The 16,784-nt window shown below is 37.8% G+C and overlaps 1 protein-coding gene across 1 annotated transcript in view; it reads left to right on the top strand.

The window, feature by feature from the left end:
* The window catches only part of lrrc8d.L (leucine rich repeat containing 8 VRAC subunit D L homeolog), a 32,326-nt gene extending 22,870 nt beyond the window's left edge, over positions 1-9,456 (top strand). The window contains exon 2 of the mRNA XM_018258589.2: positions 4,937-9,456. Within this exon, the coding sequence (XP_018114078.1) occupies positions 4,939-7,515 (2,577 nt within the window). The 5' untranslated portion in view covers positions 4,937-4,938 and the 3' untranslated portion in view covers positions 7,516-9,456. The remainder of the gene's footprint in view (positions 1-4,936) is intronic.
* The last annotated feature ends 7,328 nt before the right edge of the window (positions 9,457-16,784 follow it).

The raw sequence follows: 16,784 nt of genomic DNA, 5'->3' as shown, positions 1-16,784 counted from the left end.
TGAAAAATGGGACAGTTGGGATGTACGGTGTAAGGCAACCTGAATGGATCTCCATGCTGCTAAATATGACAAACATTCTTCTCCAATATAACATAGTAATTAAAATAAGGTGAATAAAAGTTTATATGGCAAGTTTGGGCCCATGAATCTAATACTGCAATTTAATTTGGGTTCCCTGAGAAAAACTCGTAAGAAACACTTGTGTAAGTCTTAATAAAGCCATTTACAAAAACTGCCCTCTAGAGGGTTTGAGGCTCTTATTTAATTACGTTTTAGAAACTTTGCATCTTTTTCTGGCTGTTCAGTGCAGAAGATCAAAGAGAAAGTCGGGACATTTCACTAACAATCCAGGACTACAGGCTAAGCTGTCAAAGTTGGGACTGTCCTGCGAAAAACGAGATAGTTGGGAGGTATGCATATTGGGGATAGTGTTTTATTCCCTTACTGTCTTTATATGGGATTATATTTCAGTTAAAATGTAGACATATACAGGTATATGAATTTGACCTAGGTGAAAGTATTACAACATTATCCTTTTCTTTTTGTTCTTGGCTTCTCAGTAATCTGTGCTTAGAGCAAGAGGATTACAGAGGTTAGTTTTATTTGAAAGAGCTATTTAAAATGGTATATTTAGTGTGTGGCTATACCCTAATTAATGGATATTCAGAACAGGCATTGTTCACCTTAATTACTGCCCATATTACTTCAGTTAATGGGTTCTGAAACATTTCAAAGGATTGTATTTAGGCAGCCAATAAAGCAGTATGAGCACTGAAGCTGCAGAGGATATAGTTTAGGGCTCTTACACATGAGCGTTCTGACCTGCGCTCCCCTGCGTTCCGTTTTTTGGCGTTCAGCCGCAGGGGTCGCAGGAATAGACGCAAGTCATTATTTGAAATGGGGCTGTACTCACTCAGGCGCGTGTAGGCGCCGAACGCAGGTTCAGACGCAACATGCTGCATTTTTCCTGCGTTCGGCGCCTACACACGCCTGAGTGAGTACAGCCCCATTTCAAATAATGACTTGCGTCTATTCCTGCGCTCCCCTGCGGCTGAACGCCAAAAATCGGAACGCAGGGGAGCGCAGGTCAGAACGCTCATGTGTAAGAGCCCTTATAATGGTTTAGTGTTTTCTCTTGAATATGTAGTAGATGTAGGCAAAGCACAAGTTCTCTTGTTGCTAAGTAGTAGTCAGGGCTGAAACTAAGGGTAGGTAGAGTAGGGGGCTGCCTAGGACACACTGTGGGGTGGGGGGATGTTGTGGGCAACTTGCAGTGGCGGCGCTGGGGGAGGGGTGGCTTGCAAACTATCAGCAGCATGGGAGAAGGGAAAGATGGCGGTGCTCCAAGCCTTGGCCACCAGTAGAACTTGGACTGTTGCAGGTAGTTGTTTACTACAGCTGAATGTTGAACGTTCCAGACTTTGTGAAAGAATATATAGTGTTGTACTAGTTTACATTTGTATAGTGATGACTTCTACTTAATGATAAAGATACGAGGGCTCATGTATGACTGAATCCTTAGTTGCGATTGTGAAAAACTGGACGCAATCATTATTATTAAAGGCACTTGTCTCTGGCTAAAAAACATGGCAAATTTCGTCCAAAATTGCACTTGCCTAAGTTAACAACTTACAAATTTGGACTGGGAAAAGAGAAGAAAAACAGTATACAGCAGAGAAAAAGTTAAATGAGAGGGCTAGAATGCCATTAAGAGAAGCAGGGAAGAATATGTTCTGAGAGTACATAGGTAACATTATGTTCTGAATACGGATATCTATAAATGTCAGTGCAAAGGGAACAAGGGTTTTTAGTGAGACATAAATAATATTACAGCCATATGCTGAAACAGGACTCTATTAAATCTCAGAACTATAATGTGGAAAATCCATAATGCTGACACTTTCCATCAAACATTTGCAAACTGCACAGTGTGAAGTGGCTCTAAAAGCAAACTGTGGTTCTGTAACAAAAGTTTTGCAGTGTGTAAGAAGAAGATGTAGTGCAATCAATGTAGGGGTAGAGCATAAAGGTGAATTTTTTTTTGCTCAAACAGCTTTACATTTGCACTTTGTTTCATCTGATGAAGCACCCAATAGTGCAAAACGTGTTAGGAAGGAGTGATTCACATGAAGGAGCCCATTTACTTAGCTCGAGTGAAGGAATAGAATATAAAAAACTTCGAATTTCGAATGTGTTTTTTGGCTACTTCGACCATCGAATTGGCTACTTCGACCTTCAACTACGACTTCAAATGGAACGATTCGAACTAAAAATCGTTCGACCATCGACCATTCGATAGTCGAAGTACTGTCTCTTTAAAAAAAACTTCGACCCCCCTGCTTCCCCACCTAAAACCTACCGAGATGCCATGTTAGCCTATGGATACTTTTGTTGTAGGGATATCATCACTTCTGGCATTTGCCACCAAAATAACAGCTGGACATGATCCTTTAGGTGCAAGTTTGCCGTATCCATTGATGCAGGCAACTGTGGGAACCCTAAAGTTTACCAGCACCTTGAAGGTGGCAGTAGCTCTGTCAGTAGATGCACCCCACAATTCGCAAGAGGAAGCAGAATGTAAGTAGTGGCACCTAGTGCAATTATGTGCAAGCTTAAAGGACCAGTTACATCAAAAAATGAAATTGTTTTAAAGTAATAAAAATATAATGCAGTGTTGCCCTGCACTCGTAAAACTACTGTGTTTGCTTCAGAAACGTTACTATTGTTTATATAAATAAGCTGCTGTGTAGCCATGGGGGCAGCCATTCAAAGGAGAAAAGGCTCAAGATACACAGCAGATTGCAGATAAGCTCTGTAGAACATAATGCTATCTGTTATCAATTATTTATCCTGTGCCATCTAGCCGTTTTTTAATTTCTGCCATTGCTACTCAGCAGCTTGTTTTATATAAACTATAGTAGTGTTTCTGAAGCAAACACACCAGTTTTACCAGTGCAGGGCAACAGTACATGATATTTTCATTACTTTAAAACACTTTCAGTTTTTGGTGTTACTGTTCCTTTAAGAAGAAGCAGCTTTAACAAATACCTCTACAGAATGGCATATATTCATGCAACGACTATAACAAAGGGAAAGTTGTGCGCACCACAAATTTTTAAAACCATTGTTTGTCCATATGTTGCAATATATTTAAGATGGCCAACTACGTCAAAGTCATCCCTAAAGTGCCATTCTAAATATAGTCATGCAACGACTGTCAACAAACTTGGTGCCTTTGTTTTGAAATGACCACTTATTTTGAGATGGCAAATATAGCACAAAACAATGTTAAATCTTAGTCAACCCATACTTAACTGAAGTGTTGGTGAAAGTAATTGGCGTTTATTGTTGTTCCCACAATAGATTTGTTTATTAATAGAAAAAAACCTGCTCAAAACCACAATTAAAGAGAATTAAGTCTCTCTGCTCCCATGCAAATTTATTTTTTTAAAGAAACAAACTGTTCATTTGGTTTTAATGCCATTTCTATTTTTAAAGAATTACAGCCCTTTTGCTGCATTTAAAGAAAAAAAATTTCACCTTTTATAATTACAGCTGTTAAATAGAAATGGTCTGAAGGGAAGTTATACTCCTTGTCTAAGTGATTTTCTTTAAATATGATAATATAGCTTAGGGGGCAGATTTATCAAAAAGTTGAGTTTAGAGCTTAATAAATAAAAATCACCCATGTTATATTCATTCCTATGGGATTTTTAGAATTGTATCTATTAATTGGTGAAAGTAAGAATTAACATTTTGCTAAATCTGCCCCTTAGTGTGCCTGCACAGAACGGGGGAGTAGCAACTGACAAAAGAGAGTGAAGGTGCACTTCAAGGCTGTTAAATTGGGATCAAAGTACAATGGAAGTGCGAGTGATCTAGCCCATACATACAAGAAAGGGGAACTGATCAATGAACATTGCCCTACATACAGACATACATACATACATGTCTGATCATAAAGTTGCTAAGCCACCATACCATTAAGAAGAATTTCACTGGCACACAGGAGTTGCGGTAGCAGGGCAAGCCCTTGCAATTTTATTATGCAGTAATATAATAGCACAACTGCATAATAAAATTGCAAGGGCTTGCCCTGCAACCGCAACTCCTGTGTGCCAGTGAAATTCTTCTTACCCGTATTGTGAGGTGGCCGATTCCTCTATCGCTGGGCACCAGGATAAGAATATTTGGGTTTGTGTGGTGTGCGGCTTCTCCAAAGCTCTTCAAGCCACCATACCATGTCAAGGTAAACCCAATATGGTAATCCTACCTATTTGTCACTGGTTATATTTTAGGCTGGCACCTAGCTGAATTGTTGAATTTCTTGAAAAAAGTATTCCCTGTCCAAAACTGGTATCACAGGCTAACCATTAAACAAATTGGTTTGGGGGATTATACAGCCTCATGGTCTACTTTCCTACAGAAACATTTTGATAAAATACAAAAGGGATTATTGTTAAACTCCAAGGCTAATTGAATATATAGGCCTTACACCTAAATGGCAGTTGCTTCCACGTTTTATGAAATAAATGCACAAGGTGCAAATTACAGGGCACATAGATGTAAGGGAATCCTGGAATTAACATCTTCCTTGAGGAGAAGGTACTTCTAGATATCCTCTGATGTGTTGCACCCACACAGGGATACTATTCACATGCTAATACCTTTTCTGGTATTGCATTGGAAATTATAATTAGTATATACCTTGATAAATCATGCTCAAATTCGTGAACACCTAACCAGTGTCCACTTTTACACTGGAAAGCGGAATTTATTTCACTTTACACATTCAAGTTACATTTGTAAAAGAGCACTAATACTGTAAAGTAAGAAATGTAATAATTATGAAAGGAAATGACTATATAATCTTGCTATGACTTTTTTGTTACTGACAAAATTCTGACTTTTGTTTCTTGTATTGCTTATTTTTTAGGAATGTTTACTCTCTCAGAGGTTGCATCATTGAATGATATACTACCTACGTACCGTATTCTGAAGCCATGGTGGGATGTATTTATGGATTATTTGGCTGTAGTTATGCTGATGGTTGCCATTTTTGCTGGCACCATGCAAATAACCAAAGATCAGGTTGTTTGCTTACCGGTACTGGAGTCGGCTGTAAATTCAAGGACGGCACAGTTGTTATCAAGTGAGAACAGCCCTCCGGTTTCTTCAAAATTTGAAGAGACTGCAACTGAGGCCAAAGAAAAGTGGCAAGTGACTGGACCTCTTGGAGCAACAGAGCCTTCAGAGACATTTCCAACAAAACCAACATTTTCTCCCACAAACTCAGGTAAATCTTCAGGACAACCGCTCAATAAAGATGAACAGAATCCAAGAGGGAGAAAAACAAATCTGGATTATCAGCAGTATGTATTCATAAACCAAATGTGTTACCACGTTGCCCTCCCATGGTACTCCAAGTATTTTCCTTACCTTGCTCTTATCCACACTATAATTTTAATGGTAAGCAGTAACTTCTGGTTTAAATATCCAAAGACTTGCTCAAAAATTGAACATTTTGTGTCTATACTCGGCAAATGCTTTGAATCTCCTTGGACAACAAAAGCACTATCTGAGACTGCATGTGAGGATTCTGAGGAGAACAAGCAGAGAATAACTGGTGCACATTCCTTTCGTAAGCATCTCTCCAGCAGTAGTGAAGAAGGAAGTCCCAGTCCAAGCACTCCTATGATAAACAAATCTGGGCCAAAATTTTCAGCGGACAAACCTGTATTGGAAGTTCCTGGTATGACCATTTTGGATAAAAAAGATGGTGAACAGGCTAAAGCCCTTTTTGAAAAGGTTCGAAAATTCCGCACCCACGTAGAAGACAGTGACCTAATTTATAAACTCTATGCTGTTCAAACTGTCATTAAGACTGTAAAGTTTATTTTCATTCTTTGCTACACCCTAACGTTTGTTACAGCTATAAGCTTTAAACATGACTGTAGCCCAAACGTTGAGCACCTTACAGGCTATCTGGAATTTGAGTGCACACACAACATGGCATTTATGCTAAAAAAGCTTTTGGTTAGCTATATTGCTCTTATTTGTGTTTATGGCCTTGTCTGTTTTTACACATTGTTTTGGCTGTTTAGAAGGCCATTAAAAGAATATTCATTTGAAAAAGTCAGGGAAGAGAGCAGTTTTAGTGACATTCCAGATGTAAAAAATGATTTTGCATTCCTTTTACATATGGTGGATCAGTATGATCAATTGTACTCCAAAAGGTTTGGTGTGTTTTTGTCAGAGGTCAGTGAAAATAAGTTGAGAGCGATTAGTTTAAACCATGAATGGACATTTGAAAAACTCCGGCAGCACATTTCCCGGAATGCTCAGGATAAGCAAGAGCTGCACCTGTTTATGCTTTCTGGAGTACCAGATGCAGTCTTTGAGCTCACTGACCTTGAAGTCCTGAGACTTGAGCTGATTCCTGAGGCTAAAATTCCAGCTAAAATATCTCAGATGACTGCACTTCAAGAGCTCCATTTGTACCACTGCCCAGCAAAAGTTGAGCAGACAGCATTTAGTTTCTTAAGAGACAACTTAAAGTGCCTTAATGTGAAGTTCACTGATGTGGCTGAAATTCCTGCCTGGGTGTATTTACTTAAAAATCTGCGTGAATTATACTTGATGGGGAACTTGAACTCTGAAAACAATAAGATGATTGGGCTGGAGTCTCTAAGGGAGTTGCGACATTTAAAAATTCTGTATGTTAAGAGTAACTTGACAAAAATCCCATCTAACATTACAGATGTTGCACCCCATCTAACAAAACTAGTAATTCATAACGATGGTACTAAACTTGTTGTACTAAACAGCCTTAAGAAGATGATGAATGTAGCAGAGCTGGAACTACACAATTGTGAACTGGAGAGAATTCCCCATGCCATTTTCAGCCTCACCAACTTGCAGGAGTTGGATTTGAAATCAAACAGCATACGTACTATAGAGGAAGTCATCAGCTTCCAACATTTAAAACGCTTAACTATCTTAAAACTGTGGCACAATAAAATTGTGAATATTCCTCAATCCATTTCTCAAGTGAAAAATCTGGAGTCAATTTATTTGTCTAACAACAAGCTTGAATCCCTTCCTGCGGCACTCTTCCTTTTACAGAAACTGAGATTTTTAGATATTAGTTACAACTGCATTAGCATGATCCCCCTTGAAATTGGTTTGCTCCAGAACCTTCAGCACTTCTACATCACTGGGAATAAGGTGGATGTCTTGCCAAAGACTCTGTTCAAGTGTCTCAAATTAAGAACTTTGTGTTTGGGACAAAACTGTATAACATCTTTGCCAGAGAAGATTGGACATCTGCTTCAGCTTACGCATTTGGAACTAAAGGGAAACTGTTTAGACCGTTTGCCCCTTCAGATCATTCAGTGCCGTCTTCTAAAAAAAAGTGGGCTGGTTGTGGAAGATCATCTTTTTGATGCTTTACCTTCTGAAGTTAAGGAAGCTTTAAATCAAGATACAAACACCACCTTTGCTAATGGAATATAATTTGATGTGGATTTTGTTCTTCTGGTAAGATCCCTTTTAGTGAGATGACATCATCTTCATACACCATGATATCACTCCGCAATATGGGTACAGTGAAGCAGCAGTGTGGCATCAAGACATATAGTAGGGTCTGGAGACTTTTACTGACAAACCCTAGTGATGGGCAACATTAAGGATTTTGACAGTGGACCATTTGTCTTTTTTTGTATTTTGTTTTAATTCAACCAACATACAAAGCACTTTTTTTTTTTTTAAACATGATATTACGTGATTAATTTTGGGTGAAGGAAATTTTCCCTTTTGGTATTAAAGACCAAAAAATGATTTACAAATTATTTCTGATTGACATGCAATATATACATTTTTTGTATTTTTAGGATTTTGTAAGAATTAAAACATTATTTTATTGTTTTATGTGAATTTACAGACTGTTCTGACACAGAAGTTTGTAGTAAGGCTTTATCATTTGTTACATTTGCTCATTTCATAAGACGTTTAGATTTCTGAATTTCAAAAATGTACAGTGACACCAAAGAAAATTCAGCATATTCTAACATTTACAGATCCATATATTTATTGTTTCTGTTTATAAGTAGAATCTAAGCAATTTACCATTTTCAGTGGTCTAAATAATCTACAACTTTTTACCAGAACAGAAGAGGTGCAAAGAAAGAGTCGTTAGACTTGGTTTGTTAAAAATGTATTTTATAATAACTGTATATCAATTTATGGAACATTATATTAATATATGTGCAGTGACCTCCTTGTATAGAGGAGCAACGTTAAGGTGTTATGTGATAAAAGGCACTAAGTTTGCCAGAGCAATAACCCATAGCTAGCAATCAGCAGTAAAGATTTACTGGTCACCTGTTTAAAAGCAAACATCTTATGGGTTACTGCTACTGGTCAAACCTAGTGCCTTTTATAAAACATGGATGTTTGTATCTCCGTCCCTTTAAAGGGGCAGTATACACCTGAGTTCAACAAATAGGGCTTGTACTGAACATACCTTATATCTAGGGAAATTTCTTGAGCTAAACAGGATATATAAAGCTACTCCATGTTTGGCCCTTTGTGAGGTAGATATTTAGATTACAAGTATACAACACTCATGATGCATGATGCAGTGCGATTATCTGTGCACTCGGTATCTAATTATTACCTTGCAAGGGCCAAACATGATGTCGTTTTTGACCTTTTTATCTTAAGAAATAACAAAACGCATAGATTAAACAATAGACATAGTCATTAAAACGATAGGTGAAAACTATGTATGGCAAAAGCCCATTCTTATGTTTAAAAGGGGGAATGTGGCCCCTAGGGGTGTTCCTAAGGGGGGTTCCCATTCTATTGTGGCAAAAGGAAGGAAAGAGGATATCCTTTCAATCAAGAATCTGCTTTACCTGATAAACACAAGGATTCGGCAACAGAACAGGGAATCTACACATTGAATATTGAACATCATTTGGACATTTGACCTTTTTAATATTACTTGAATAGCGAATCCTGTTTTTACTCGGCTCTGATCTCGTCCATGCACTCAATTGCCATAATATTTTGTTAAAAATCAACCAAAAGAAATCGTATCAGTATACCACTACGTTTTGTTAATTTGTGATAGGGATGGAACATTAATATTATTGATGGTCAATTATAGCCAAACAGCTATATTGTGTTACTGTATTGGCCCCTTTCAAAGTAGGAGAAGAATCAGGGGATTCCTATAATGCAGTCAATAAAAACATGAAACTGTTTGCTAAAAGTTTCATCCATATCTACACCATGCGCAAAACTATACATACAATACAACTCTGACACCATCTGATATATATTCTTACTAGAGGGAAATTACCTCCAAGAATAAAATAGTCAAGATAAAGTGACGCTTCCCTCTAACCTACTGAGAGCTTTTGTGATAACTTTGTGTAAATGTTTCTTAAAGGAGAAGGAAACCCCCAGGGCGCTAAACCCCTCCCCCCTCCCCTGTGTTGCCCACCCTCCCTCCTCCCCCCTGGCCTACCTGTCCCCTGGGCAAATGCCCCTAACTTTTTACTCACCCCTCTGCGCAGGTCCTGTCCACGGAGTACGCAGTCGCCATCTTCTCCCACGCACGTCTTCTTCCTGCTCTGATCGGCGTTTTCTGGCGCATGCGCAGTAGGAACAGGTACCGGTACGGCTCTACTGCGCATGCGCCGAATGTCACGAAGTGAAATCGGAAAACTTCGTGACATTCGGCGCATGCGCAGTAGAGCCGTACCGGTACCTGTTCCTACTGCGCATGCGCCAGAAAACGCCGATCAGAGCAGGAAGAAGACGCGCGTGGGAGAAGATGGCGACTGCGTACTCCGTGGACAGGACCTGCGCAGAGGGGTGAGTAAAAAGTTAGGGGCATTTGCCCAGGGGGACAGGTAGGCCAGGGGGGAGGAGGGAGGGGGGGCAGCACAGGGGAGGGGGGGAGGGGTTTAGCGCCCTGGGGGTTTCCTTCTCCTTTAAAGGAAAACTATGCCCCCAGAATGAATAGTGACCTATTAGGGGATCTTACCAAACTGGAATAGAAATAGCAGTGAATAAAATATTGCCCCTTTACATCTGTTACCTTGAGACAACTTTTTTGTGATGGTTTCTGTGCTCGCTCAGAGATCACCTGACCAGAAAGAATGCAGCTCAGGAGGAAGTGTGGGAGTAAAAGACGGAACTTTGTCTATTAATTGGCTTATGTGACCTAACATGTATATGTGTGCCCTCGGTTGGTTTGTGTGCATTGTGAATCATGTGGTTCCAGGGTGTGGCCCTTAGTACTTAAAATCACAATTTTCCATTTAGGATTACCCATGGCACAAACTACAAAATAAGAACTATTTTATGAAAATGGTTTATTTAGATGAAGCATATGAGCTGTTTTATGAAATATATTTTTATAGAGACCTACATCGTTCAGTGGTATAGTTTTCCTTTAAATGTCTGACATGTTTTATCTTAAGAGAAATAGCTGATGTCATGATAGTGGATGAATATTATTTAGTTGTGTGCATTTCTATTGCACATGAAACATTGCTCTGTAAAGTTTTGATTGGCCATGCTTATTGCACTCTACAAGACAAGAACTCAAGACATGTAATTATCAGTTATCAACGAGAAATCTGTGGATGTTGCTGATTCTTACAATCCTTTTAACAGACAAATTATTTTTCTTTATTCTTGGATAAACTGCTCCTGTCTGACATATTGTTTAGATTTGTACTGCTATTGCAAACTATGCACAAAAACCTGAGAGAAATAAAACATAACCTTGGAATTTACTAACAAATCCAAACTTTGTTCCAGGTCTTGTAACCCAAAGCTTAGCATTTACTGGATTCGTAGAAACAAGCATTTGGGTTAATAAATCTGGATCAAACTGCATATTTTATTACATTTTGCATTTTCCTTAGTAAATGTTACAATTGGGCTTTTGGAACAAAATTAAATATTTAGATATTCTTTCATAAGGTAAAATGAGTTCCTTTTTTGTCTGTTTAACTATATAGTTTAATCAATTGGTTCTAGCACCACACTAAAATGGATCTTTAAAGGAAAACTATACCCACCAAACAATGTAGGTCTCTATAAACAGATATTGCATAAAACAGTTCATATGTAAAACCTTGCTTCATGTTAATAAACTATTTTCATAATAATAGACTTTTTTTTAGTAGTGTGTGCCATTGGGTAATCCTAAATAGAAAATTGCCATTTTAAAAAATAAGGGCTGCCCCCTAGGATCATACGATTCACTGTGCGCACAAACATACCAAACAAACCATACATGTTAGATCACATGAGCCAATTAACAGACAGAGTTCTGTCTTTTGCTTCCACACTTCTTCCTGTTACAGATAGGGGCAAATTCATCAAAGGTCGAATTTCGAAGTGAAATATGCTTCGATTCGAACGATTTCAGTGATCGATCGAACGATTTTACTTCAACTACAAAATTTGGCGAACTATTGAAGTGGAAGTTTTTTTAAAGAGACAGTACGTCGATTATCGAATATTCAAACTATTTATTTCGAATCGAATTCTAAGTAAATTTGAAGTCGTAGTATCCTATTCAATGGTTGAAGTATCCAAAAAATGACTTTGAATTTTTTTACTTCGAAAATTCCCTCAAATTCACTTCGACCCTTGATAAATCTGCCCCTTAGAGTTGCAGTATTTCTGGTCAGGTGATCTCTTCCTGTTACAGTTAGAGCTGTGTTATTTTTGGTCAGGTGATCTCTAAGGCAGCACAGAGGCCATCATGAAATGGTGGTTCAAGACAAGAGATGTAAAAGGCTAGTTTTTACTTAAATATATATGCCAGTTTGTTAAGATTCTTTCATATGCCACTTCATTTGATATAAACTATCTGTTGCTTAAGTATTCCTTTTGGAGGTATAGTTTTCCTTTAACCTCTGTTGTAACGACCTAATCAATCTTTACTGCTCCTATTTTATATGCAAAAATCATGTTACAATGAATTTACAATATAGCCACAGCATTCGTAGGGCTTATGCCTTTTACATTTTATATATCCTGTACTTCTACAATATTGGATAACTGATGTTACACTCCAAAAGTACAGTCCAATAGACTTATGACTCCTACACATATGTCTCAAGTCTAATGGTCATAGGACATCCATGCTTAATTCATGGGAAAGCTACATATTTAGAGCATGATTATTAAAATATAAAAAACCTGCGCAATGGCTTATGAAAACCATCCATATATGCTTTACTGAAACACTGAAAAATATGTTGGTGTTTTAAAATATTATCTTGACAACTAGAGGCAATCTATATATGTTTGCTTGAGCTTAGAAAGTTATTGCTGATAGAGATACAGGTAAAGGAAAAGCAAAGCAAGGTTAGGGCCATACATTGTGATTTGTTATCAGGAATTGCTCCAGCAAAAAATAGCCATAATTGGCTTCAATAATCATGTTGCATACTGTATATATTATGATGTTTTTGATTTTGTGACAGGAATGCTATCTTCAAAAGAAATGTTTGGAAAACTCTTGCAAATTATATAAATCTGTGTTTTGATTCTTTTGCCTGTATTAAAGGCTTTTCATTTCTATTTCTAGCCAGAAACTAAATAGAACATAATCAGTCCTGAAAATATACAGTTCATTTTAGGGGATAAAAAAAAGTAAGCAAAACCACATCTTAAAATCCATATAACGGTTACGATACAAAAACTGGCATTATTATGGAAAATATGACATTACTCTTATGCCAAGAATGAAAAGTTTAACATGATAATTCAGACCGAAAAGGGTGCAATGTATGTATATGGACAGTGAAGCAGTAACCATAGATTTCAGTGTGCACTAAAATCGTGAAGACTTTAAAAGTTGTCTAATGTAATTGGTTTGTAAAGATTGCGAAATCAATGTATCATTGCTTTGTCATGCCAGATGTTTTGCTATTAAAACAAAAATGCAGAAAAGCTGTCCAATTATTTTTTCCTTCTTAGAAATATTATTGCTCAACTCCAAAATAAGATCTGATTTAAAGAGAACATACATTTCGATAAACATTCCCAGATTGTAGTGGATGCTTAATAAATTATCACAAAAACAATATTTTTTTAACTTCAACTATCCACTTGAGAGGGACTATCAGCCAGATTTTGAAGCACAATTAATAAACCAGAAAACAGGGCTATTCACCCATCTCAACTGATACTGTACATTATTAGTACAGTATATTATAATATTAAAACACTTTGCTTTATTAATATCCACAAAGCCACTTAAAGGAAAACTATACCCCCCAAACAATGTAGGTCTCTATTAAAAGATACTGAGTAAAACAGCTCATGTGTAAAACCCTGCTTCATGTAAATGAACCATTATCATAATAATATACATTTTTAGTAGTATGTGCCATTGGGTGATCATAAATAGAAAATTGCCATTTTAAAAAATAAGGGCCGCCCCCTGAGATCGTAAGATTCACTGTGCACACATACAAACCACATGTTAGGTCACATGAGCCAATTAACAGACAGAGTTGTGCCTTTTGCTTCCTCACTTCTTCCTGTTACAGTTAGTGTTGTAGTATTTCTGGTCAGGTGATCTCTGAGGCAGCACAGATAGAGTCATGAAATGGTGGTTCAAGGCAAGAGATGTAAAAGGGCAATATTTATGTAAATATATATTCCAGTTTGGTAAGATTCTTTAATATGTCATTCAATTTGATATAAACTATCTGTTGCTTAAGTATTCATTTTGGGGGTATAGTTTTCCTTTAAAGTAAATCAGAAAACCCTCCAGGATTTAAAATAGTTTGTAAAATCACAGATGACAATTAGCTGTATTGTTGTATCTTACAGTTTCTATTACAGAAACGGTAGTATTTGTTCTGTATTGCACCTCACTCTTGCTTGAACCTCTGCCTATATATGTTTCCACATTATGTGGTGGGGAGCTGATATAAAAGATATTTAGCAGCCCATAAATTTCCCTTTGAGCCCGAAGGGATCATATTATAAGATTGTAGTATTGGTGTGATGTTATTTATAGAATAATATCTGTTAAGGGACACTTATCATGCTTCTCAGTGCATCCCACCCAAACGGTCTCACATTGATCGCTACCAGACTATTCAGAACATGGAAAGGACATACTGTATACTCTGTATAGCCTAAAGTCTGCTCTCCTTCTCTTCCCACCAGACTGTGTTATATTTATTGTGGCCCCTCCATTCCCCTAGATGCCTTGACAGCTGTTTTGCCACCAATGTGGTGTGCAAATCATTGTTTAGTGCAATTTTCAGGCTTTGCGTGGATCGTCCTGACATTTTTCGTGCCATGCTGATGGTTAGTGGTAGGTCAAGAGATTGCAACACACGATTGTTCGTCAGACATAAGCATATATCTGCACGTCTGGCCACACGGGCAGTTTGGGGGAGATTAGTCGCCAGGTGACAAATCTCCTCTTCTTCACGGCGACTAATCTCCCCGATCTGCCTTCCGCCAGATAAAATGTAAATCGCCTGGGGGCAGGCACACGGAACGCTTAGTTTTCATTTTAGCCAGCGGAAGGCAGATCTGGGAGATTAGTCGCCACAAAGAAGATGAGATTGGTGGCTTGGCGGCCTAATCTGCCAGTGTGGCCAGACCCTTACACCCTATATGAACCAACATTTTAAGGCAGAGTTCCAGATTAAAGATCATTGCCATGGTAGCCAAATAATTGGGAGACAAAGCTTAACCATTGTGATACCACACAACACACGCTTTAATGTCATGGTCATCTTTTCTACTAAAACTATATTAAATTTGATTAAAATTCCAACAAAAGCTGAAAAAATTAAAGAATTTTGTGAGAACCCCAAAAATCAAAAACAAAAAATTAGTGAGTTAAAAGTACCAAATCATTTATTAGGACAAGGGGGATAAGGCCTAATGCGTTTCCTGCCTGTTGGGGCACTCACTTAGGAGCCTATGAATAAAGGGCAGATTTAGCAACGGTTGAATTGAAAAAATTCACATGAATACAAAATTTGACCCTTGATAAATGTGCCTCTAAGTGCCCCAACAGGCACAAAAAACTTTAGGCCTCATCCCCCATGTCCTAATAAATGATTTAGTACTTTTAATAACTCATTTTTGTTCTTGATTTTTTGGGGTTCTCACTACATTCTTTACTTTTTTCAATTGTTGGTATGCACCCCCAGACTGGGGTGGACAGTGAGAGTCTCCCATCAGTAAACATAACATTTCAGTGCAGGATATGTTATATAATTAGGGAACTTGTCCTAATTCTTAATGTACTAAAATTCTCCTAAATGTACTAAAAACTAAAACAAGTTACTGATACTACACCAGCTTTGTTAATTCAGGCAATATTTTTTTGCAGGGAAAGAAGAACACTAGCTAATCTCTTATTCAAGAAACCAAGAGACTACTAACATGACAGAATGTGGAGGAAAGATGCACAATATTCAGTTTTATATGTAAAGACAATAAGATTTGATCTATGTGACACCTGGTGGCTGAAATTGAGTATTACGTTGTTTACTATGGCAAAATCCTCCAATTTCCAGTATCCTGTTTTCTTTTTTTACAATTAAGGTACTTAAAGAATTATGTAATGTCGATTGATCTTATTTTTTTAATATTCACATGTACAGAGTACTGTAGTATGTTTATTAAACATTCACATATGTAACGATATATAAAGGTGTTTAGGGAGGCCTGATGAGATGTCATTACGGGCCTGATTCACTATGGGTCGATTATCGAGGGTTAATTAACCCTCGATATTCGACTAGGAATTGAAATCCTTCGACTTCGAATATTGAAGTCGAAGGATTTAGCGCCGAAAATTTTGTCTGGGAGGTGTAATTAAAGAGGTAGTTAATCTTTAAATACCTTTTCGAAAAATTGTCTGGTTCTTAGGGGCCGATTCACAAAGGGTCGAATATCGAGGGTTAATTAACCCTCGATATTCGACTGGGAATTAAAATCCTTCGACTTTGAATATCGAAATCGAAGGATTTTAGCGCAAATAGTGCGATCGAACGATCGAAGGATAATTCCTTCAATTGAACGATAAAATCCTTCGAATCGAACGATTCTAAGGATTTTAATCCAACGTTCGAAGGAATATCCTTCTATCAAAAAAAGTTAGGCAAGCCTATGGGAACCTTCCCCATAGGCTAACATTGACTTCGGTAGCTTTTATCTGCCGAACTAGGGGGTCGAAGTTTTTTTTAAAGAGACAGTACTTCGACTATCGAATGGTCGAATAGTCAAACGATTTTTACTACGAATCCTTCGATTCGAAGTCGTAGTTGTAGTCGAAGGTCGAAGTAGCCCATTCGATGGTCGAAGTAGCCCAAAAAAACCTTCGAAATTCGAAGTTTTTTTACTTCGAATCCTTCACTCGAAGTTAGTGAATCAGCCCCTATGTGTTACAAGAGTGCAATTACCATAGCAGAAGAAGGGTGTTGGCAATTCCCTGAAATGTTTTTAGTGCTGATAAATGGCTGGGATCTCAATAAAATTGTATGTGTCTGAGAACACCAACATAGTAGTTAAACTGATCTTATGGTGCACTGCAGATATAGTTGTCCGAAAAATGTATCGGCTGCTCGGGTGTCATGCAGGAAGATAGCAGCTGCAGAGAAACTGAATGCATTCACATTAACATACCTTACAAGTGGCACCATTTCCATACACATACACACAATGCAAATCATTTTCATCATACTAGTGATGTCCCAGCAGATCCC

This window comes from Xenopus laevis, chromosome 4L (assembly GCF_017654675.1).
Source record: "Xenopus laevis strain J_2021 chromosome 4L, Xenopus_laevis_v10.1, whole genome shotgun sequence".
NCBI classification, from domain to species: domain Eukaryota; kingdom Metazoa; phylum Chordata; class Amphibia; order Anura; family Pipidae; genus Xenopus; species Xenopus laevis.
This window is presented reverse-complemented; position numbering and strand designations above follow the sequence as displayed.